The 25938-nt window shown below is 46.1% G+C and overlaps 1 protein-coding gene across 1 annotated transcript in view; it reads right to left on the reverse strand.

The window, feature by feature from the left end:
- ADAMTSL3 (ADAMTS like 3) overlaps nucleotides 1–25938 on the reverse strand; it is a 2358716-nt gene that overhangs the window by 1179620 nt on the left and 1153158 nt on the right. The window contains exon 6 of the mRNA XM_086958228.1: nucleotides 18397–18633. Within this exon, the coding sequence (XP_086814354.1) occupies nucleotides 18397–18633 (237 nt within the window). The remainder of the gene's footprint in view (nucleotides 1–18396; nucleotides 18634–25938) is intronic.

Genomic DNA, 25938 nt, shown 5'->3' on the forward strand with positions numbered 1-25938 from the left:
GGTGCTCGGCTGGAAGAAAGACAGCCTGCCCCTCCCGAGGGAAGCTCCAGTTTTGATATGTATGTTAAACATGGTCTTACACCAATTTTGTTTAATACTTTATGGCATAAATACACTAGTGATAATACTGACTTGCAATGGCCTCTAACAGGGTCGTTCGATGAGAAAAAGATTAATTACTTACAAAATAAAATGTATATGAAGAAAAGTCGCCAGTCGATGTTTGACTCCTTGAACCTATGGTTGAAGGAGGCTAAACAGCGGCGGGTAAGGGAAGAGAAACTGGGAAAGATTAAATCTGGGCAGACTGTAACCCAAAAAGCCATAGCTTATGATAAAGGAAAGGTAGAGGAAAATATTGCCCAAATGGACAGACAGTTCCGTTTGGAAACGGATAAAAGTTATGTGGCCCGACCCCATACTGGAGATGAGATGGAGGATTTATTAGAAGCTCGTCCGCCTCCTCCTTATGCTCCACAGGGTTTGTATCCAGCAGTGCCCTTGGCTCGAATAGTTCACCCCGGGGTTGCGTTGGTCATTAAGGACCCTATGGGTGCAGCGGCTACAGCCCCGACTGACGGGTCTGTACGGAGTGCGCTGCTTCCCCCTCCCTCGCTCCGACCAACTACCTCACCCTTGATTTCGTTACAACCAGACTCAGTCGTAACTTCCACTTTGCACCCAGTATTTCTCTCTCCTCTGGCTCGAAGCGCTATAGATCCTCGAGCTTTGGCTACCTTAGATACCACGCCTAAGCGTCTTGGGTCTGATTCGAGTGAACAACGGATTTTTACTAGATCTTCGTTAGGTATGGAGGAAAGGAGGGCTATAGTAAATCAGGCGTCCCAATGGATGCGAAATGCCATTTATACAATGGAGGACATTTGGAGCACTATGAAAGATTTCTAACCCGTTGCTCAGCAACTGGCTTTAGAAAATATGGCAATCCGATTAATTTCGCTATGGGAACAGTGTTTTGAGGAAGGGTTCCCTCCCCAAATACTGAGGGATACAAGAGATCGAGCCCACAAATTCCAATTGCAGTCTGATGAAGTATATCAGAATGTAGCAACTCTCTTACAGTATCGGGAACGAATGCATCGGAAATGTGCTGATTGGGGAACCCAGAACCCTAAGAGAGAGGTACACCCTCTCTTCTTTCCAAAATTAACTGAAGTAAGGGACGCTGGGGGCAATGTTACCAGAGCAAGGTTGGACGCAAGGCTTCAGGAACAATCTGTTTATACCCCTTGGAAACGAAGCGAGGTCCTTACATTAAAAGCCCAGCTCCCTGACCCCCGTAAGAATCCCACAGCTTATTACAAGGAATTGGCCGAGGCTGCCAATTCCGCTATTATGACTATAGCAGACATTGAGTTATTTTTTGGCCTTTTGATTCCGGTTGATATTTGGAGACAGATACATGATACGGATCATGTTCTCGAGCTAGGGGTAGCGTGGGATCAACTAAAGGCTTGGGATAAGGAACGAAAACCTGGGGAGAAACCGCGAGATGAAATTTTAGCAGTACCAGAATGTAAGAAGGATGAGAGTATGTCGGATTTCTTCACCAAGTTTGAGAAAACATTCATAGATTTTAGCGGGCAGGATTTATCCATAGATGGGGGAATACGACTTTTTGTAAATAGATTTGTGACAAATTTGTTACCAGAGATTATGTCTCGCCTCCAGGCAGCTGAGAGTACGTGGACTACGGCCACCCCGTCCTTGATCCTCAGTATGGCTCAGTATTATGAGCATCGAGAAAATGAAAGCAAGGAAAGGACTGAAAAGAAGACGAAAGATTTAAAGACTAGAGTCTTGTTGTAGCAAGTTAGTAGAGGACAGAATGCGGGACGAGGTGGGCGTGGTTCCTTCCAAAGGGGAATAGCTGCAGGAAGAGGAAGAGGAGGTCCCCCGAATATCTGCATTAATCAATGCTCATACTGTAAGCAGGAAGGGCATTGGAGGGCGGACTGTTGTTGGCAAGAAACGGCCCCAGTAGGGACGAGGACGGGGCCGGGGAAATATCGATCGAAATAGCATGCGAAGAGAGGAGGAGGATTCTCTGAAAAATTATTTTGATAGCCCACAAAATAATTCAGACAAGGTGATGGATCAAGCCCTGATCTTTGGACTGGGTAAGAGTGGTCTGCTTAATTCAGAAACTCTGTTCATCACCACCCCCTTTTCTGAATCAGCCCACAAAATAGGCAGTACTATAATGAGAATTATAGGAAGGACGGGTACGACGAACAAGACTATGCATGAGACAGCCAAGGACAGAGAGGGGGCCACATTACATTTCCAGTTGACCAAGAGGGACCTTATGTACAAGGGGAACTGTTGGGTGCATCAGGAAAATTCCTATTGGATACTGGAGCAATGAATAATTCAGTTGCTCATACAATGGTTCCAGGGGCTGCTCTGTCTGGCCAAAATAATGTATCAGAAGGATTCTCTGGAATACCTGTGGTAAGCCCCGTTTCTAAGCCTTTGCCTTTCACTGTAGGTCCTATTTCTATACAGTCACCCTTTCTGTTGACATCAAATTGTGGTGAGTATCTTTTGGGTTTAGATATTTTAAAGAAGTTGCATGCTTGGATTTATTGCTCACCGGATGGTGTATATTTGACGATGCAGAAACCTTCTTTGACGGACGCTCAATATTTTGCAAAAAGCGAACACCTTCCCCCTGAATTCTCTACAATTCCTCAGACACTGTGGGCTACAGGAGACACTGATGTTGGTCTGTTAAAGATAGCCCCCGTGTTCATTACCCTGAAACCTAATGCGCAGCTGCCTCGCATTCCACAGTATAAAATTTCACCAGAAGGTGAACGGGCTATGTTAAACATTTTTCGCGACCTTATTCAAAAAGGGGTAGTGGAAGAAACAGCGGTGAATACTTGTAATAGCCCGATTTTACCGATTTTGAAGAAAGCCCCAGTTGATGGTGCCCCAGATTATTAGAACACATATCCTTTTGTGATTGACCTTCGAGAGGTTAATAAAATAGTGGTTCCACAGTATCCAGTGGTACCCGATATAACTGCTATTTTGACTATGATTCCTCCTACAGCTCAGTATTTCTCTGTAATAGATCTGAAGAATGCCTTCTTTAGCATCCCGATTCATCCAGATAGCAGGCATATCTTCGGATTCTCATTGACTGGCCGAAGTTTTAGATTTACACGCGCCCCCCCAAGGTTATACTGAAAGTCCTAGTATTTACAGCCAAGCCTTAAAAGCAGTTCTTGATGAATTAATTTTGCCAGCCGGAAATAACATTATTCAGTACGTTGATGATATTCTAGTGGCCTCTGATACTAAAGAGGGATGCAAAGAGGCTACGGTGAACTTGTTACACCATTTGGCTAAGAAAGGAAATAAAGTGTCCCTTTCTAAATTTCAATATTGTCGACAGGAAGTGACCTACTTAGGCCATTTTCTGTCGAAAGCGGGGAGGCGATTAACTCCTGAACGGATATCTGTTATAACTAACATGTCTGTACCTCGTACTCAACATGATGTTCGTGCTTTTCTTGGAATAACCTCTTACTGTCGTCAATGGATTCCTAACTATTCACTTCTCTCTAAACCCTTGTTGCATTTGACAACCAAAGATGTGCATGAACCCCTGCCCTGGACGGATGAATGTCAAGAAGCCTTTGAATCTTTAAAGTCTGCTCTTTGTTCTGCACCTGTGTTGGGAACTCCAGATTACCGAAAACCTTGTTCACTTTATGTGCATGAGGTGGACGGTTGTTTATTATCAGTGTTAACTCAGACTTTTGGTGGAAAACTGAGACCCTGTGCATTTTTCTCTTCAGTTTTAGACATTGTTGCACGAGCCCTCCCAAGTTGTCTGAGGGCCACTGCTGCAGTAGCACTGGCCATCCGACAATCAGAAGGAATAGTCCTGAACACTGATCTCACAGTCATGGTACTGCATGCTGTGGATATCCTTTTGAATAGAACTAAGACCCAGCACCTGACAAGAGCCAGATTGACAGGATATGAATTGACATTATTTGCCCCTCACATTACTATTAAAAGATGCACTACTTTGAATCCCGCCACATTATTGCCTTTCCCTGAGAAAGATGAAAGATTTGATGTCCATGATTGTGTATTTAGAACGTAGGAAGAAACAAAGGGGTGTGTAGATTTAACTGACACCCCTATACTTGAAAAAGACGGGGAATTGTATGTGGATGGCTCTTGTTTTAAGTTACCAGATGGCACTGCAACAGCCGCATATGCCATTACAACTTTGAAGACAGTAGTGGAAACCGCAAGGATTTCACACCACTCAGCCCAAGCAGCTGAACTAATAGCTTTGTTAAGGGCCTGTGAATTGAGTGAAGGTCTGAGGGTGAATATTTTTACAGACATCCAGTATGCCTTCGGCGTTGCCCATAGTTTTGGGAGGCTGTGGAGGGAGCGGGGTTTCTTTACTACGCATGGCCAGAAAATTCAACATGGTCCTTGATTGATCGACTGCTATTTGCTTTGACCTTACCAAAGAAGTTGGCCATTATTAAATGGAGTGCTCACAAGAAGGTTGTAGACTCTACTGGAAAGGGGAACGCCTTTGCCGATTCAGTAGCAAAGGAGACGGCTCAGGCTAAAGGAAGTCCCATGTTTCTTAGTACATCTGCCCGATGGACCACCGAAACATCCCTTTTTGATAATACCATTGAAAGTGTGAAAGAGTTACAGAAGGAAGCGACTATGGAAGAGATGCAGAGGGGGGAACGGGAGATTGGGAAACTAGATGAGAATGGATGTTGGATAGACCGATCTGAGAAGCAGCGATGGTTGCTCCCTAATGCATTGGTATATGCAGTAGTCACCATGGCGCATGGCCCGGGCATATCAGTGCAAAAGGAATTAGTGCAGTATTAGACCCAGTATGGAATAATCCAAACATTTCCAAAATAGCAGCCCACATTGTTAAATATTGCCCAGTGTGTTTACGACATAATCCTGGAGGTAGAGAATCTGTTTTGAGTGGCAATTTTGCTCCGCCATCCTTGCCTTTTGAAGTCATACAGATAGAACACATACAAATGGAACGTGTAAATAATTTGAAGTATGTATTGGTGGTGGTATGTGCTTTCAGTAAATGGTTCGAGGTCTACCCGACCAAAGATGCCACTGCAATTGCCACTGCTAAAGTCCTGATCAAGGAATTTTTCCCTAGATATTGTTTGCCCCGAATTATCTGGTCGGACAACGGGCCCCATTTTAATGCCTTACTTGTACAAAGTGTCTGAGATGGATTGAAAATAAGGAAAAAGTTCCATGCTGCTAGACACCGACAATCAGCGGGCTTGGTCGAAAAATATAATGGTATTCTGAAGCTCAAGATGGCCAAGATCTGTGCAGACACTAGATTAAAGTGGCCTGATGCCCTTCCATTAGCTTTATTGTCCCTTAGACGAACTCCTCATACTAGAACCGGTCTGTCTCCGTATGAGGTGATTTTTGGCCGTCCCGCAAATGTGTGGGGAGTCCCCAGGCCCAGATCTTTTAGGGATATAGATTATCCGTTGATGACAGATTACCTTTATGCTTTGACTAAAGATCTGCGTTCTATTCATCAACAGGTATCGGACACATTGCAGCCACTACCGGAGGGTCCTGGACATCGTTTGGAGCCCGGCCAGTGTATACTGGTGAAGAATTATCAACGGACATCGAGTTTGGAGCCCAGGTGGTCCCAGCCCTACCAGATCATCTTGGTCACGAGGACGGCAGTGAAGGTGCATGGCCGCAAACACTGGATCCATGTGAGCCACGTAAAGTGCCTGCCACTACCCCTGCCTTCTGACGGGCAGAACAAGGACGGAGTGCCGAGTCAGAAAGGAGAGTTGATCCAAAGCTTTGTGCCCTTTTCGGATGCTCAGGAAATAGGGCAATCAAGTAAAGTATTGCCTGAAGGGGAAGGTGAGATAGCTCAATCAGAAGCGACTGCCAGTCCCGAGGCATCACAGGAGGTGACCGAGTCTGTTACCCATGCCACTGAATTGTTTTCTGACCAGGAGCAACCTGGCCGTTGTCGATACGATCTGCGGCCCTGAAAACAGCGCGGTACCCCACTCTCTAATGGATGAAATTAGACCAAGACTTTGTGTTGAAAAACGTCAAGTAGAGTGAGTGGGGTGCTGAGCGAGACACTGGACTGAACTCACAGAGAGCTTGGAACATTGTGTTAACAAGGCTCTGTTCAGAAAAAAAGATAGAGTTAAGGGCCGCAATTGTACCTTTGGAATTTGAAAGTTTGCTTTTCCTCTGATGAGAAATAAGGGTCTGCCTGTGAGGCTCTAAAAACGGACACAGGGAGAAGATCCCTTAGTGGGAAGAAGAAACCCTCTGGTGGTGTGCGTGCTTTGTGGATACAAAGATTAGTTTCGGACTTTTAGCAAGGGACCGAGATAGATTTGGACTTTTAGAGAGTATGTTTCCCTTTGATCGATTTATGATGGAAGATGAACGACCACTCGCCCCTCTGCGCCATATTCATAATATGCAATTGTTTTCCGGATGGCCCACCAGAGTGAAAGTGGCATTCGTTGCTTTTATTGTTATAATTACTGTAATAATGATGTGTGTGTTTGTATACTTGGAATTTCAGCATCCAGTGCAGAAATTGTTGAAAACTACTCCTGCCCCAGAGGAACACCTCTTTTACTCTTTGCCTCCGCATAAGGCTAGGCATAGGGAAACTTATTCAAAGAATGTTTTCATCCAAATGTTGCATCAGACCCACAGTACCACAAACAAAACGAACTGTTGGGTCTGTGGCTTGTTACCGTCAGATAATGCATCAGCATGAGTTATTCATCTCCCTCCCTTTGTCTTATTTAGCCAGTTGTGAAGCATAGTGGCAATTGTTATTGTTAATGTATTCACACTATGTTGCAAATCCCAAAATATATTCTGAAAGGGATTATGAAGCCATTTTAAAATATATAGAGCGACACCAAGGATTTGATGCTGAAGGGGATGAAGGTCAGGGTTCCTTAGATCCAAACGCCTGTATGAATGTCTATACTGATTCCAAAAATGATACCTGGTTGCAGGAAGAAATGCAGGATTTTGAACTTTTTAATTCTACTTTGGACTTTCAGCATTTCAAGGAACGCAGTGTTACAAATGATAGAGCCCTGCCAATTCCCATAATTAATTCCACCTCTCTGTTTTGTATTAGGGGGCGAGGTCACATTAAGGTAGGGAGTAGCACACGTAATTATACTTATACATTGCAGACCGACAGTACTCCCCCGTTGATCACTCCCCCTAATGTATATTTCGTGTGCGGGGAAAATGCTTATACTTGGCTTCCTCGAGGATGGGCAGGACTGTGTTATCTGTCCTTCCTATATCCCCCTGTGTATATTGCCCCTTCCGATTACCATAGGACTCATCAGCTAATAAAGAGAGAGATAGGATCTAATCGGACTATTAGGAGCTATGATACTGGTAGTACTGATCAGACAGATACCTCATTGCAGCAGTTTGAAGACATTTCAAAGGGCCTGGTCCCATTCTGGGGTCCGATTTTTAATAGTCGAAATATAAGGCGCTTGTCTAGAATAGTGGAAAATGTGGTTCAAACCACGACCGAGATTTTGACCAACCTCACTGTTGAACTTCAGGCTACGAGGCTTGTTTCTCTTCAAAATCGGATGGTGTTAGACGTCATCCTGGTAGATAGGGGTGGAGCTTGCCGCCTGATCGGCAGCTCTTGTTGCGTTTACATTCCCGACTCGGCCCCTACCATACATCTCGCTATTAAGAAATTACATCGATTAGCTAGCGAGCTTCATGAAGAGAACGTACTTGGTCCCTCAGTGGATGGTTCTGGGGCCTCCTGGCTACTTGGGGTTGGAAGATATTCATGAACCTGGAGGAAGCATTTGGGATTATTTTCACATGCTGTTTATGCCTCCAATGTGGCCCAGCATGTTGTACCTTTTGTGCAAATAAGATAACGTCTGCTCTGACCCTTTCCCGGCAGGAAAAAGTAGAGAAGCAAATGATCCAGAAGGAGGTAACAGACCTCATGCAGATCGATGAAGGGGTGTTTGTAGAGTGAAGTGGTTATATTGGCCATAGTAGGCCAAAATGGCCGTCTGTTGGGATATAAAATTATATATATATTCATGATTGGCACCATATAACCGTATATGCGTATGAATAACCGCATAGTAATGTAATGTAATGTAATTGCCCATTTATACCGCGCTACAATCGCTCCAGGGAGCATCTCGGCGCCAATGTGTGGTCAACCTGATGTCAAAGTTGCCTTACTGCTTGGAGTGACCAGGACCGGAAATCACACTAGTGCTCTGGCAGTTATGTCTGGAAGGTTGTAAATCCAGGTTTTTAATTGTTTTCGGAATTCTGAATTCTTGTCCAGTGCTCTTAAGTGTGGGGGGAGGGTATTCCAGGTCTTTGCACCTAGTACCGCCAGGGATTTGCCCCCACGGGTTTTAAGTCTAAACCCTGGGACGGTCAATAGGTTGGCATTGGAGGATCGTAGTGCTTGAGTTGGACAGTATCTTGCGAATGTTTTTCTTAGGTATAACGGGCCTAGGTCATGGACAGTTCGGAAGGTAATTATCAGCACTTTGTACAGGACCCTTTTTGTTATAGGCAGCCAGTGTAGTACATTAAGTGCTTTGGTTGCTGAGGATCGTCTCATTTTAGGACCAGCCTTGCTGCCGCATGCTGTACCATCTGAAGTTTGTGGGTAACCACCTTATTGGTACCAGCATACAGGCTGTTACAATAGTCAATGCGTGATGTAACTAATGCAACCGTAACTGTTTTCCTCGCTTCAAAGGGCAGCAAGTCAAAGAACTTCCTGAGTCCCTTTATCACCCCAAAACAGGTGCCTGCCATTTTTGACGCCTGGTGTTTAAAGGATAAGTCGGCGTCAAAGTGTACCCCAAGATTACGGGCTGAGGAGGTGGTGTGAGGCGGTATTTCTGCCTTCTCGGGCCACCATAGTCTGGGAATTAAATCATTTTTTGGGCCTATAGGCATGATCTCAGTTTTGCCTGTGTTGCATTTTAGATGGTTTCTCCGCATCCAGTCAAAGGTGGCCGTTAGGCAGCATTTGAATTTTTCCTCCCAGACCTGGTTATCTTTATCCATTACCAGGATAAGTTGTGTATCGTCGGCATATGCTATTACATCTATGTCAAATGATGATATCAGCTTCATCAGAGGTGCGGTGTAGACATTGAATAATGTCGGACTCAAGCTGGAACCTTGAGGTACTCCCGTCGACAGTGGTTTCTCACTGGAACGGAATTCCCCCAAGGTCACCACTTGTCTCCTGTCACTTAGAAAGTTCCTTATCTACTCCAGGGCTGTGCCTGAGATGCCAGATGTTATTAGCCGGTCTATTAAGATAACATGTGAGACCGTGTCGAAGGCCGCCGACAGATCTAATAATATCAGGACGGCCTTCTTTCCTTGGTCTAGGGCTGAGCGGATAGTTTCAGTAGTGAACAGGAGAGCTGATTCCGTGGAATGTTGGGTCCTGAAACCTGCTTGGTTGGGGTGCCATGCTTCACTGTCTTCCAGGAAGCGAGTAAGCTGTTTGTTTACTATCGACTCTGTGATTTTACACAGTGCCGGGAGGAGTGAAATGGGACGTAAATTTGAAAGTATAGTGGGATCAGGGAGCTGTTTTTTTTGCAAAGGTTTCACTGCTGCCAATTTCCACTCTGAGGGGACATTGGCCGTAGACAGTGAGTTATTAACAATGTCATTTATTTCTGGGTTGACAATTTCTGCAATGAGATGTAAGAGTCCAATGGGACACGGGTCAAAAGGTGATCCCGATTTTGTTGCCAAAATGGCTTGCTTAGTCTCCTTCAGACTAATTGTAGTAAAGGCTGTGAACTGGGTTATCTCCTGCCTTGTGTTGTCATCCTCATTCCTTGAACCCGGTATAGGGACCTCGAAGTCTTTCGTCAGACCCTGAACCTTTTCTTCAAAGAAGTCTGCGATAGAGTCACAAAGTATTTGTGAGGGCGGAATGTCCTGCATTAGACATTTAGGTTTATTAAAATCATTCACAATTTTCAAAATCGCTTTATGTTTGCTATTTTCTGTTTCTATTGCTGACGTAAAAGACTTCGTTTTTGCCTGTTTGATTAGTGCGTGGTACGCACTCTTAATCTTTTTGTATTTACCACGTTCTATACTGTGATAATTTTTCCGCCAGCTACGTTCAGCTCTACGTAGCTCCCCCTGTTTGTTTTTAAGTTCTCGTTCGAACCAAGGGGCGGATTTCTTCTTTTTCCCGGGTCTGGTTTTATTTCTTCCCTGTCCAGCCATACTTTTCAGTTCATTCATCCAAGCCCTAAAAGTATTTAGGTTTGGAGAATCTACTGGCCTTGGTCTACATTCTCTAGCCATTGTAGTTAGTTCTGGGTGGTTCATAATAGCTTTCCAGTCATCTTGCCTGGCCAGGTTGCGTTCTTCTGCATGTTTATTCTTTCTATTAGTCTCCAGTGAGATCGTAAAAGGTATTAATGCGTGATCTGTCCACGTTTGGGGTTTCGGGTGGTCTGTTATTAAAATATCTAGATTAGTGGCAATGCAATCTATCGTATGTCCAGCCTCATGGGTGGCTTGGGTGTCACGAATTGTGAGACCCAGTACATCCATGGTTTCCCTAAATGAGGTGGTAGATGCTTCCGTTGTGGACTCTAGGTGAATGTTTGTATCTCCCAACATAGTGAAATTAGAATATCTAAGTATCAATGGACTTAACACCTCGCCGATACTCAGAAAACCTGTGCATGATCCAGGTGGGCGGTAAATCAATGCCCCTGCAAGGGAGAACTTATCATGGATTTTAAGGCAAAAACCCATCCTTTCCGCATCTTTTATTTCATGGAGTTCTGTCACCGAACAGCCAAGTGTAGCTCTATATATGATGGCCACTTCCCCCCCCCCCCGTTGTTCATTTCCTCTGTCAACCCTTTGGATACTATATCCTAGAGGTAGGGTGTGTCCCAGATCGGGAGTACAACAAGGTTTAAGCCAGGTCTCTGTAATAAAAAGACAATCTAAGTTGTCATCGATTAGAAGATCCTGAATATGCTGGGCATGCTTTGGCAGAGATCTAGCATTGATTAAGCCTGCCTTTAGGGTATAATTAGAAGTTAAGAGGGCGGAGACCTGAGACCACGTGAAAGTACAGTGGCAATCCTGACAACTCACCGGGCCTGTCCAGTCTGAGGGATCGAGTTTATGTAGGTCGCATCCGCAATCTGATTTTAGGGCTAATAATTCCTGTCTGCTGTAGCTCCCTTTATTGGTCCCAGCAGGGTTCCTAGCCTTGTGCACGGCCAGTGCGCGGACGGGCGCAGACGGGCTGGACTCTGGCTTGACTCCTATACTATATATGTTAGCTCTATGATGGATTCACGAATGCCCATTTAGACCTATTGATATAGCTAGGGTCACCTTGTTTCGGTTCCTCACGTTCATGTACTGTTTCCCAGAAGTCACATGGGTTAGCTCTTGGTACGAAACCCTGTTGAAACACTCAGTCTGCTACTCTGATCTTTTGTGTGTAGCTCAGGGAAACCCAAGGTCGCACCTGCCCCTCTTGTGGGATGCGTGCATTCTAGCAGAGCCCGTTCCTGTACTCCCCGGGTTTTAGATAGACGAGAGGGTGCCTCACTGACCTGCCCCCGGAATAGCTTCAGCTTAGCTACTAACAATTAGTGGTGCCTTATATGGGTTTTCCTGCTGGCTTACTGACAACTTCTGTTTTTCCTTGTAGGGTGTTAACCTGAATGTGTGAAAACGTATATATGCTTTGTATCACTTGTATTTAGTCAGTCTCCTCTGTGCACCTCCATGGGTCGTGTAGACCGAGGCTCCCCTGACAGGGCTTGTACTTGATTGGATAAACGATTCGACCTTCTCCATTGACGACTGCCTTATTATTCCTTTATGTTATATATGGGCTATTGGTAAGTATAGTCCGGCCTTGTAAAATTTTGATTCCTTCAGTGTAAGGTGTCAAACACTTCGGAATACTATCCCCCGCCAATTCTGGCAGCGGGGGTAGCATTCCACACTTCTAGAGGGAGAAGACATGTAGCTTACTGCTTTATCCGGTTAAAGTTAAACAGAGCCTCAGCATGACAAAATGGATCCTGCTGCCACAGACACGAGTCTGACCTCCTATTTCTGGGGGAAACTCCAGCAAGGGCAGCTTGAACAATAGGTTTCCTGTCCAGGGAGGTGCCAGCACCTCCCCAGACAGGGCTTTTGTGTATTGGGGTAGGGAGGGCTGCATTCAGTGAATGTATCTAGACACTGCCTGGGGCACACAAGGTGCTCCATGCATAGCCCGGTTCAAACCATATGCTGGGGCACTCCAGCCCCAGCTCTGGCATGAAACTGGACAAGGTGTAACCACCCTCTTCTCAGGTCCACCCATAAGTGGGACCTAGTCAGGTAATCCAGCCCCCTTTTTTAGTATAAGTATAGGAGCTGTGTCCCCAGGACTTTAGATTATCCTGGATGAATCTTTGGAAGACATATCTTGGACCTTGACATTCCATTCTGACTGGAAGATGGAAGACATCTCCCTTGTGGTCAAGGGGTGACCACCCTGTGCAAACAGGCACCAACAGCATCTATGCTGGTCTGCAGTTTCAAGGCTCCCCTCGGAAACCGAAGACTCTGTGACACAAGAACTAGACTTCCAGACTTCGCTGACCCCAACCCACATCCACAGCAAAGCTGAGACCCGTGGCAGACACCAGAGATGTGGGACTGGACATCTTGGACATCCTGCATTTTGCTACCTGCACTTCTTTCCTGAAGCCTCAGTAAGTTGTGCATTGGGGTACAAGAAGCCCCAGCCCCGAGCACCATTTGCAAAGAAGCTCAGGCCCCCACACTCTGTGAGTGTCCGTGGACCCCGCCTTTGCATTTGAGCTCGATGCATCTTCCCGGTTCCTTGCCCATTGGCTAGTGAGCCCCCTGAAGATGCCATCTTGAATTTACTTTGCTTTTCTGGTTGCTCCTGGCTTGCTCCAGTTTCCCTGAAAAGGAGAAGTGCCACAGACCTTGCTGGTTTGCAACAGAGCCAATCTCAACATCCTGCATGGGTTGTGGTTGCCAAGGCTTGTTGGGTCCAATCTGGATACCGACACTGCAGTCATCTAGATCCATTGTGTGACAGCTCGAATCCAGTGCCTGGTCATCGTCGATGCCTCCTGGACCTCGTGGCTGAAGAGACAAGCTCACCTTTTTCCCCTTAAAGCACCCGACATTGCCTGGTTCCTTTCTGGTTCCTTCCTGGTCACTGGCTAGTGACCCAGACTCTGTCCCCTCTTCTTTCAGGTTCTTCACATCACCGACCCACCCTTGGATCCACCCGGACACTTTTCCTCTGGTCGCCTGCAGCACTTCTTTGCAGCTCTCCATAGAAAACGACGACGAAACCCGACACGAAAAGACACCTATGCATCCGGCTTCCCTGGGTGATCTAACACGAGTACTCCGATGCTCCCGTGGGTCTTGACTCTCGAAGTGTCCTAGTTTAAAAGGGTTCCATCCTAGTACATCCGGAAGTGTCCTTAAATTGTAACTTTGTACCTTTTACGAACTCCATATAAAGTCAATGGGAACCCGCACCTGTGTTTAGACACTGCACGCGGCTCCCGTGGGTTTCCTACTTCCTAACCTTTGGTTGTTTAGTGTAGCCCCAGCGATTTTTCAGGCCCCTAGGCCTGCTTTCTAACTCCCATGTGGTACTTATACCACTTTCTTAGTATATGGTTTGTGGGGCCCTTAGGGCATAACGTATGCCGTGCAACTTATTGTATATTAACTGTGTGACTTGTATAGTATTTTAACCTCAGACCTCATAAAGAGTGCAGAGGGGTTGTGTTTAGATTAAATACATATATATTTGAAATATACCTTGTGTGGTGACCTTTCATTTGGTATTGAAGGGATTATAAATGGTAAAACAACTTTCTTAACTCGTCTACTAAAGTCTTAGCCTGAAGACTGCTGGTTCATGCTACAACTAGGATAGTTTTCTATAAGGTTGACTTTACAACCATCATCAATAAGGGTCGATTAGACTGCTGCAAAGTGCCCACTAGTGAACATCATATGCCAGGCTAACTTCTCACACCCTGCCCCTAGTAATCCGGAGAAAGGCTACCCCTCTTTCTTGGAACCCGCGCGCACAGAGTGATGGAGGGGACCCAGGGCGCGAAGGCGTCCGACCTCCTTGAGGCCTCGCTGAGATCGGTGAGGCGAATGGCACCTCATCGGGATTTCCAGGGAATCGCGGCCATCTGGTCGTCCCATTGGAAAGCATTGCGTGCGACCAGATGGCCGAGGGGAAAGGTGCAACCAGATGGCCGGGACCGAAGGGACTCCCAGGTTCCAACACCGAGCCTTCGCGGTCGGACTCCTGCCTGCACACGCAGGGCAGGGCTCAGGGGCTCTGCTTCCCGGGGACTCTGGGACCCCAGCTGGGCTTCAGGCACAAGGAGGACCACCGGAGCTCTTGGGCCTGGATGCCCGGGGAAGGACTGCCCGGGACCCCTGGAGCCCTCCCATGGTACCTGGCCATGCCGTTGGACCTGGAGGAGGGAGCCCCTGGTGCCTGGGGAAGGACTGCCCGGGACCCATGGAGCCCGTCCCAGGCAGTAGGTCATGACGTTGGCCCTGGAGGAGGGAGCCCCGGATGCCCGGGGAGGACTGCCCGGGACCCATGGTGCCCGTCCCGGGCACTCGGATATGATGTTGGCCCTGGAGGAGGGAGCCCTGGACGCCTGGGGAGGACTGCCCGGGACCCATGGAGCCCGTCCCGGGCACTCGGCCGTGCCATTGGCCATGAGGAGGGAGCCCCAGATGCCTAGGGAGGTGTTGCCCAAGCATAGCCCATCTGGTCCCCGGCAGAGAACCGCCAGCCCGGGAGGAGTGTCCGGGTATACCCTGCCCCTAGTAATCTGGAGGAAGGCTACCCCTCTTTCCAGAAACCCGCGCACACAGAGTGATGGAGGGGACCCAGGGTGCGGAGGCGCCCGACCTCCTGGAGCCCTCGCTGGGATTAGTGAGGCAAATGGCACCTCATCGAGACTTCCAGGGAAGCCCAGCCATCTGGTCGCACTATTGGAAAGCATTGTGTGCGACCAGATGGCCAAGGGGAAAGGTGTGACCAGATAGCCGGCATCGAAAGGACTCCCAGCTGCTTACCCGAGCCTTCACGGGAGGGCTCCCACCCCGCCTGCCCTTGTAGGGCTCCGGGGCTGCAGGACTCGGGGGCTGCAGGGCTCGTGGGCTGTGGGGTTCCGAGGCTGCGGGGCTCCGAGGCTGCAGGGCTCAGGGGCTGCAGGGCTCGGGGGTTGCAGGGCTCCGGGGCTCCGGGGTTGCAGGGCTCCGGGGCTCCGGGGTTGAAGTGCTCCGGGGCTGCAGGGCTCGGGGGCTGCAAGGTTGCAGGGCTCCGGGGTTGCGGGACTCAGGGGCTTCATTGCTATGGGGGGCTCTGAAACCCCACTCTGGGCCTTAGGCATGGAGAAGCCCGCAAGCGCTCCTGGGGCCCAGCCGCCGGGGGGAATGGCCGGGAGCCTTGCAGGTCTCCGGGGCTCTGCACCAGGGACCCTTGTCCCTGGGCAGTTGGACTCTTGGCAGGCCGTAGGATGGGGGGATCCCAAGCTCAGGTCCCAGGCCCGGTCCCTGCTTTCCAACCCAATCAGGCCGGGGGGGGGGTCAGGGAGTCCTCCCAGGCATGAGGGACCGCTGTCCCGGGCACACGGACGCTCAGGACGTGCCCTCGTTTTGCACAAATGTTTTCCAAAATGCTGCGTAGTGTGCACAGTGGCGCTACGCAAACTACACCCAGCCCTACTATTTTTAAGAAAATTAGCTTCCTGGAAGTAACGTCTTTAAGGGTCAATGGCTGTTTCACACAGACACGGAGCCATTTAACACAGCAAACATCTAGGTGAGAAAATTATAACATGCAACAGTCATTCATGACACTTTATATAGGATGTATTTAATACATGGCAAGATAAGTGCTTTTTAGACACCGATAATTAATGTAATGTATTGATGATTATATTTGATCAGTATTGCCAGTCGCAGTACTGGCTCTCAAAACATTTAGTATTCTCAGACAAAATGAATTATCTGCAAAGGCAGAAAGTAAGATGTTTATTTAGATGAGCTAACTTCCAAAAGACCTGCCAAACCACTCTCAGTCTTGCTGAGCATGTGCCAGAACTGCAATGCTAGATGATGTAGCAACAACTGGAAAAACACAAATCAAATTGTTGTCACTGCAGTCCGATGACAGGCTCAGGGTACATTTATGGGTTCTCTTAATAAAGGAGTCGGTTGATTCCCCGGTCAATAAAAATAATCATGTACAAACTCAAAATGTGGACATTTACTGGACTATCATAGCCAAATAAAACCAAACAGTATTCAAAATCTATGCCATTTTGAATCAAAATCCAATAAAATATAAGTTTTCAGTGCAACTGTGGTAGATATATTCCTGCACAGTTAATTGAAATTATATTATATTTTATTATTCTATTTATTTATGTATGTATTTAATGAGATTTATTTATAGGCTTTTTACACCAACGTAACATATTTTCGGTGGGAGCTAGTGAAAACATATTTATATACACAAGAAACCCTGGGCAAAAGTACAAATTTGGATCAGTAGGACAAACAATATGGCACAGTAGAGTTATATTGCAGTTTACAGAGAAACCAGTGCCACTATTTGTTGAGGGGTGTGATGAGTTGGGATTTCTTCTTATGGGGTAAAACGTGGTATGCCATAATTATAGCACTGTAGTTGGATGCAAGTTCATATCTTCGACCATAACAAGATAACCATTGAGCTAATGCTATCTGACCACTAAATGAAGGAACTGATACTATAACATCTAACACTTGAGTAATGTTTAGTCTTCCACTGTTGATTTCTAGGTTAGTGAAAATAGATTGCATTCCACAGCAATGCGTAACAACACAATGAAGCTGATGAGGGGATCTCAGTTCTGGGGTTTGATGCGAAACAAACAATCCCCCAACAATGCAGACTGAACTATAAGGAATTCATCACGTCTAGATCAATCTCAAACTAAGTCTATACACTTATGAAATTCTCTCTGTGTGGTGATCCGGTTAGGATTGAATATGGACTCTTTCTCGGCTCTAAAGAGTCATGCTGGTGATGAACACAGGAAGCACCAAGATGATACTGCTAATAGAAACATGGAAGGTGCAAAGAAAAGTGTGGTAGAAACAGTCTCAAGATCACACAGTAACCCCCATTAGTAGGTAAGTCCTAATCAATGGAAGTAAAATACAGAGACAGGGAAGGAAAAACAAAGGTACAAGATTTCTAATGGTGAACGAACTGATCAATGGAGGGAACCATACAACCAAAGCAGGTGTGAGGCAAATTGTTTCCTCTGTTTCTTAAATTGTCCTGGAAGCAGCATTTCTACTATTCTAATTGGTTTACCTTTTACCTAATCTGGTAGAACCTCCCTTTGTATCTCAGTACCAGACATCATTGTCCAGTATTCCACATCCTCCACATACCATTTCTTCTTCTTTGCATTCTCATAGCTCTTCTGTGCTGTCAGTTGCTAGTGTCTGATCATGATACACCTTTCCAAAGTTATGACCCACATCTAAGAAGCATACAATATACAGTAAGAATTGCAAGTATATACCTACTGGTTGCTTTTCTGCTTACAGAGCCACCAAGTAAAAAGAAAAATACCACAAAGTTATTTACTTGCCTTGATATAAAAAAAGGGTTCCATGATTCTGTTTGCTGGCAGCTCTTCGTGTCCCTTACTACTAAAAATGTTGCAACTAAATGCTGTGTAATTTTATGTTGAAATGTTCTTTGTATAGCTTAACAATGGAAATGAATAATGGCTGAAATATATAAATGATGGATGATATATATATATAAATGAGCAACAACTCGCAATTCTTCACCACTTGAAACACGGAATCACGGGCGCAGACCAAGCTTTAATGCAGCATTGTTTTATTATCCACACACGAATGTCGGGATGTGTTTCGGCTGTCCAAGCGGCCTTGGTCATATATATATATATATATATATATATCTATATATATATATATATATAGATATATATATATATATATATAAAGTCCTTAAGTGAGGAAACCTTACACATCAACGCAAAAGAAGATATGATCACAAATGGAAGATACATTCTCCTGTGATAAAAACTATACATTCAGCTCCATACTAATCAAAGGACTACATGTATTTCATTTTGTATATATTTGGTTCAAGCCATATCTTACCTGACAAATGCCACTGATGCACATGTCTGGAGACTCTGTGTTACAACGCGTTCCATCTAAAACCTTTGGAGCAAGTTCCACAACAAAGTTTTTTCCAAAAGCTTGACACTTAAGGGCACATGGTGCCATTAGATCATTGTAGACTGGGAGCCATTCATAGTATTGTCCCTGGTATTTAACGTCATTATGAGCTGAGCACTGCTGTGCTCTAAAATCCCCAGCTTCTGCAGGACAGTCCTAGAAAAAAGATTAAAAAGTCAATTTTAGTAAAAGTAAAAATTGTTTCTTTATCACTACTATCTCTCTATAAATCGTGTTCTCTGGTAAAAGTTTACACAGCTCTAAGATGAGACACCATTTGGATAGCAACTAAGGAGAATTTACATAGTAAGGGAGTCTTCCTTGACTACAGTGAAGTAGTGTGGCTCACTGGTTAGAGGCGGCAGACCCGAGAGCAGAGGACGGCCCGGGACCAGGGTTCGATTCCCGGCGCGGCAGGTTTCTGGACCAGGGTCAGCGGACTCGATAATTCTCTCGCCTCGGTGCCCACTCTGATCAGCGTTCACACTCGGCAACTCTGGGCATTAGCTTGCCTCATCTTCACTAACGGCCCCACCAGACCGCCGGGGATGCCTGGTCTCACCCTGGAGAGCCCCATTAAGGGACCATCTCTCAGGGAAGCCAGGAAGGGTTTCGCAGCGGTCGAAGCGCCTTGGGACCCTATGGGTAAGTAGTGCGCTATATAAATGCCTATACATTTACCTTTACATTTACAGTTTTAAAGTATGACATTTTGGATTAAGTATTCAATATTAAGACTACTGGTCCAGTGATCCATATCAACTCTTTATACTCGGCCTGGAATATGTCATCATATCAGATTCCTGACGGCTCACTGTCTTTGTCACAATTTCTATAATAGTCCTCCCAAAACCTCACATCAAAATTCAGAGAACAGTTTCCTGTATCAAGGATATGTATCTGATCTGTTTTCCCAAAGTCACAGCCCGTTTTATAATAAACGATAAACTAACATGTACTTAAATGGGATGTAAAGTTCTGTCAAGCTACCAGATGGTGGGTTCTATCATATAGATCCCAAAATGTTGAGATGCATTCATCCAATCCGATTTTCTACAGTTATAGGTTAGCTACCATATATTTAGAGAAATCCACATGAATCAACACACATGCATTCCAGTATACGCCCAGTAACACACATATCCTGAGACTCATTAATGCACAAGCTCTCATGCATATATACAATTGGCTACACAAGTTCAAGCAGGCACACAACTATATACAATTTATCTTAAATACTTTGCAGTATTGAACACTAAGGAGATATCCCATGTTGATGTGCAGTCTTTGCGATGGCCAGAACTGTGTTTCCTCTTGCTGGGGCTAGAGCTGGAAATCTAGGGTGGGCTTGGGAAGGGATAGTAACACTTCCTGTTCCTGCCAGTGCTATCTGGCATATTAAAGTCAAAGTAAGACCTTTAAAAGCTTTAAACGCTGACCTCAACTCTGCCATCTATTCTTGTCCCTGTCACGCATGGCTAATACCTGCTGTAAAACCAATTGTCAACACTGCTGCTTTCCTGGGACAAGAGGCCAATACATTTTCTTGGAAGAGCTGGGTTGTTAGCAGCTAGCCAGTAATGTGTATTTCATGTTTAAAGCTCTTAGGTTTTATGATTCTGTTTACTGGTTATTACAGTACAGCAACAATAAACTACAACATAACAGCCACAACAAACAAAACACTGCAACCCACCCTCAATTCCCAGTTAGAGATACAGTTATAAAGTCTCTGCCAGTGGAAAAATACAATGTTCATCTTTCTCATGACCCCTGTTTAAGCATTGGGTAATTCCAGACAACATGGAGAAAGGTATCCACTTCCCGTCCATGTCTTACACATTTCTGATCGGTACTTCTGCCACTCTTGTGAAGACATTCAAGTGTATAATACATAGTGTGGAAATATGTAAACTGAACAAGGCCTCAATTGCCAGGCCACCATCTTGTCTTCCATCCAGCCATCTACTTTCAAGTGACAAAAGAATACCCTTGCACACTCTAATACTATATAAACAGTAATGTCAGTGTCGACATTTGAGGCAATGGAGACAAAGCCTGTTATATAAAACATCAATATTATATTCCAGAATCAGGCATTTTGTCGCGCGTGGGACAATCTTCCAGCGCGTCTTCAGGGCTGAACAAAAATATACTGTGCCTCTGAAAACAGCCTGACGTTCTGTGTACCGGGTGTGACACCCGGTACACAGAACGTCAGGCTGTTTTCAGACGCACCCGTCCGATAACGTACCACCCTTGTATGGAGATGTGATCTACAATTACGTACAACTTCGTGGATACACACAACTCAGATACTAATAGATCGCCATATATCGAAGCCGTCGCACGTTGAAGTGTCCCACTAAAAACGAATCACCGCATGTTCATGTAACGGATACCTGTTGCTAGATTTTGTTGCATCCCGACGTTATTCATCAGTCCAGGGCCCTGTCGGGTCAGAATTATCACTGACAGAGCGACTTTCCTACGACAGTATATTTTTGTTCAGCCCTGAAGAGTTGCGGGAAGATTGTCCCTAATGCGACGAAACATGTGTCGGCTGGTTCTCGTGTTAAGAACATTAAAGACACCATACACCAACGTCTGATTCTGGAATATAATTATTGCTGTTTTATATAACAGGCTTTGTCTCCATTGCCTCAAATGTCGACACTGACATTACTGTTTATATAGTATTAGAGTGTGCATGGGTATTCTTTTGTCTAACGTACGCAGTGTTAGCCTGGTACTTCATGGAGGGGTTATAGGGCTCACCCCCTCACCCTTTTGCACCTCAATCCCACTGAGAATTGATAGAGAAGATTGCGCCAACATTTAGCAGTGCGCCCTTTACCTAGAACCTGACTAAAAACCCTTTTTCAGACCCTATCTACTTTCAAGTGGCCCAAGTCCTATTCCCATCTTTCTTTAAGGACTCTAAGTGGGTCTAGTGCATTCATTCTCCATGCTTTGTAAACTCTTGAAATAGCTCATTGCTCTGACTTTTTAAGGACAAATTCTGATTCAAGCAGATTAAATTCAGGAACCAAAATTAACTCCTACATAGAGGTCTCAAGGGCCTGCCTAATCTGTAAGTATCTAAGGAACTGTGATCTAAGGGTATCAAACTTTTGAAGTTGTTTAAAAGTTTTATTATGGCTGGACTCCCATATATGCCCCACCCTATAAATCCCAACAGTATAATATGGGCGAAATCCAGCCAGTCAGGGCATTGCCGATAGCCATGTGCCATGCACAAATGGGGTCTCCCTGGTTTTCAGTCTGTACCAGCCCATCCCCTTTAGGGCTTTAGGGGGACAGATTGTGGCCTAACGGCTAGGGCGGTTAACCTCGGAGCTGGGGAACCGGGTTCGAGTCTGGCAGGGACGCTCAACATTCTGTGATTCAGGGCAAATCATTTAATCTCCCCGTGCCTAACAAAAATTAATGTGTCTGTCTGTAACGTAACTGGTGCTCATGTAAAGCGCTCTGATACCTCTGGGTCTAGTATGTGCTATATAAAACAACAACAAAATAAAAGGGCTGGGGTCAGGACTCCAAAGCTATCTTGGTGATCATGGCAGTATTACAGACACCCTCCTTATCTACATCTCACTGATGGGTCTGCTCTGCCTGTGAACAACCAGTCATTTATTGGAAGTTGTTCAGTGGCTTCGTATTAGTACTCTCCAACCCCCATCGTGGGATGATTGTACACACTTACCAAAAGCCACCCTTGGGGGTCCTCACACCCATAAATAATGTGCTATCAATGCTTGCAAAGTGGTAGGTATTGGGGGTATGTATGGGTAGTTTTGAAGACAACATAGTATTTTTGTCCCAAAGCTTTCAGCTTAAACAGAGCACCTCTGCACATTATTGAAACAATTTGCGTTTCAACTTTTCGAAACAGCAAGGAGGTCAACATTCAACTTCCAACATGTCTCGAGGTCTTGGGAGATGTGTATATGCAGGTACTTAAAGGAAGTGCTCACCTTAAGAGCACCCGTATCATGACAGTCACCCAGACTGACCTTGCCCTTTCGATGTATTCATGAGAATTTCTACCAGTTTACTGTTCACCTTCTGCAATTCGAACAGGATTCTCTATTACAAGGTCCTCTGTTATTTGTCTGGCATATTAACTGCTATACTATTTGGTCAAGTAATTTGCAATTTCCTGTGTATTGGACGTCAACCTCAGCCTGGGTCCTGTATATAATGAACCTAGCCCAGAGCTTTCCAAACTGTGTGTCCCGACACAGTACTGCGTCACCTGCAAATGGTGGGTATGTCACGGGATGACATTGTATTGACGGGCACTTAGCACATAACTGCTGCTAATTAGGAGGCATTCCTTTGAAAGCTTTGTTCTCCTCATGCCTCATCTATTACATAACATCTCCCAGTAAATGGTCATTTAAAGACCTGTAAAGTACTCGGGTGGGGCTGTGTGTGTGCCCGGGAAGCTGGGGTGAGGTGACAGAGGGTGACAGACAGAGGGTGACAGACAGAGGGAGACAGACAGAGGGAGGAAGACAGAGGGAGACAGAGAGAGAGGGAGACAGAGAGAGAGGGAGACAGAGAGGGAGGGAGACAGAGGGAGGGAAACAGAGGGAGGGAGACAGAGGGACAGAGACAGAGGGACAGAGACAGAGGGAGACTGTGAGGGAGACATAAGGCGACAGACAGAGGGAGACAGACAGAGGGAGGAGGGCGACAGAGGGAGGGAGACGGACAGAGGGAGGGCGACAGAGAAAGGGAGAGAGAGGGAGGGAGACAGATGGAGGGAGACAGACAGAGGGAGATAGACAGAGGGAAGGAGACAGAGGTAAGGGAAGAAAGTGGAAAACCGTGGGAGACACAGAGAGAGGGGGACATAGGGAGGGAGTCCAGGGTAGACAGAGGGAGGGAGAAGGAGACAGAGGGACACAGGCAGATAGAGGGACGGAGGCAGACAGAGGGAGACAGACAGAGGGAGGAGGGTGACAGAGGGATGGAGGGATGGAGACAGATGGATGGAGACAGATAGAGGGAGACAGATAGAGGGAGATAGATGGAGGGAGATAGAGGGAGGGAGACAGAGGGAGCAAGTCAGGGGGAGATGAAGGGAAGGAAAGGAAGATAGATAGAGGGAGGGAGACAGAGGGAGGGAGACAGAGGGAGACAGAGAGAGAGAGACAGAAAGAGAGGGAGACAGAGAGGGAGACAGAGAGGGAGGGAGACAGAGAGAGAGCGAGACAGAGAGAGAGGGAGACAGAGAGACAGAGAGACAGGGAGACAGAGGGAGAGAGAGACAGAGGGAGAGCGAGAGGGAGAGGTAGGTAAAATGAGGGAGGGAGATAGCGGACCGGAAACAAAGGGAGACAGAGAGCTGGAGACAGAAGGTGATAGACAGAGGGAGGGAAACAGACAGAGGGAGGGAGTCAGACAGAGTGAGACAGAGAGCGACAGACAGAGGGAGGAGGGCAACAGAGGGAGCAAGACAGATAGAGGGAGACAGAGGGAGGTAGACAGACAGAGTGAGAGAGACAGAGGGAGAGAGAGGGAGGGAGACAGAGGGAGAGAGAGGGAGGGAGGGAGGGAGAGAGGGAGACAGTTAGAGAGAGAGAGGGGGAGAGAGGGAGACAGACAGAGTGAGTGACACAGAGGGAAACAGAGAGAGGGAGAGAGGTAGGGAGAGAGAGAGAGGGAGAGAGAGCGAGAGAGAGAGAGGAAGAGAGAGAGAGAGATAGAGAGAGGGAGGGAGAGAGAGAGAGAGAGACAGAGACAGAGAGAGGGAGGAAGAGAAAGATAGAGAGAGGGAGAGAGACAGAGAGAGAGAGAAAGATGTGTGTATGCGGGATCTGGTCGCTCAGTGGATGAAGGCATCCGCTGCAGGGGCCTGTGTTCAACCTCATGGTCTCAAATTTGCTTGAAAATACACCATATGCCCACTTCTAAATCAAAAATTTCTTCCGGGGGAGAACCCCCGAAACCCCCCTTAAATGGTTCAGGCTCGCTTGCTATGCTCGCTCGCTACACTGCCTTACTGTGTCCCAAAATTATGCATCTCCAAAAAGTGTGTCACCAACATGAAAAGTTTGGAAAGCTATGACCTAGCCTTACCTTCATTGTCACCAAGCAAATAAATCCCAAGCTATATGCAGCTCTAATGCGAGACATTTGGCCACACTTTCTTTTTTTTGCCATGTACAATATCATTCCCCTTCTAATCACTTCTTTGTGAAATTCTCATAATACATAGTGGGTTAACACAGATTCCTTGTTGACATTAAAAGATACTACCAACGTCTAGTGACCCTTCTCCCCCTATCCGTTTGCTCTATTGCCAACTCTATTGGGGAAATGATCTGAAAGGGATCTCAGGAAAATACGGGGCCACTGATGCCCGTGTGAACCTCTGTGGACACAAAAAGGTCATCTAGTCTGGTTTGGTTCAAGACTGAGCGTATTTTTGTCCTGCATGTGCACTACTTGCCAGTCATTACTGAGGCCCAGTGACAGCGCCCGTTTAAGGAGAATCGTGATCCTGGTATGAGTGGGAGACTCTATGGAGTGCAGATCAGCAACTATTATTGTTTTAAAATCTCTCCAAGGATTGTTCATTCCGTTTGGGCTCTAAGCAAGAAGTCAGAGGTCCCTGTAGGGTGTACTCTGTCATTGTAAGCAGAACATAGACACTTGCAATGGTTCAGAGCCTACCCTCCAAGAGCAAAGAAATCATAACCCACTACTGCAGTGAGTCAATATAGGTTTCAGCGACAACAATAGGGAAAGATTGGTGAGGAAGTGTGGTGTCCCAGCTGGAACCCTTACTGAAACACCCTACTGTACCCATGTTTCCCTTGCAATTGGAAATTTGTGTCAAGTAGGTGCATCTCCTGTAGCAACAGGATGGTAGCAGCCCTAATCTTAATACATTGTAAGACCGACCAATTTTTAACCGTATTCTTGAGCCTGTTCACTTTACAGAATATTCTTCTTTAAAGCAGCTACAAGATATGGGTCTCAGTCTGGGTTGTGCATGCAGCCATGTTCCGAGGTTCTGTCAAAGAAATCACACCTCCAACTAAATGCACCAGTATACATTTTTTTACTTTCTAAAGGCCTGTAGGTCAATTGTTGAGGTGGCCATTTCTGCAGCACTATACTGGGCCTACATCACTCCCTCATTTTTTTGGCAATGCTGGCTTGCTGGGGGTTTGAGAACATTTATAAAACACATTCTATACGGTTTTGTGACCCCCTTGCTCCTATCCTGGACTATTTTGTCAGCATGTGTTAGAAATGGGATTCCTGGTTGGCTGAGGTATGCACAAAGCCAGACAGGAACCACCACTCCGGCCAGGGTAAGCTAGATGCACAATAGGTTAACCTGTGCTCACCTTCTAGTAGCTTGGCACAGAGCAGTCAGGCTTACCTTCAAAGGCAATGTGTAAATTATTTGTGCAATAC

This window comes from Lissotriton vulgaris, chromosome 2_1, assembly GCF_964263255.1.
Source record: "Lissotriton vulgaris chromosome 2_1, aLisVul1.2, whole genome shotgun sequence".
NCBI classification, from domain to species: Eukaryota; Metazoa; Chordata; class Amphibia; order Caudata; family Salamandridae; genus Lissotriton; species Lissotriton vulgaris.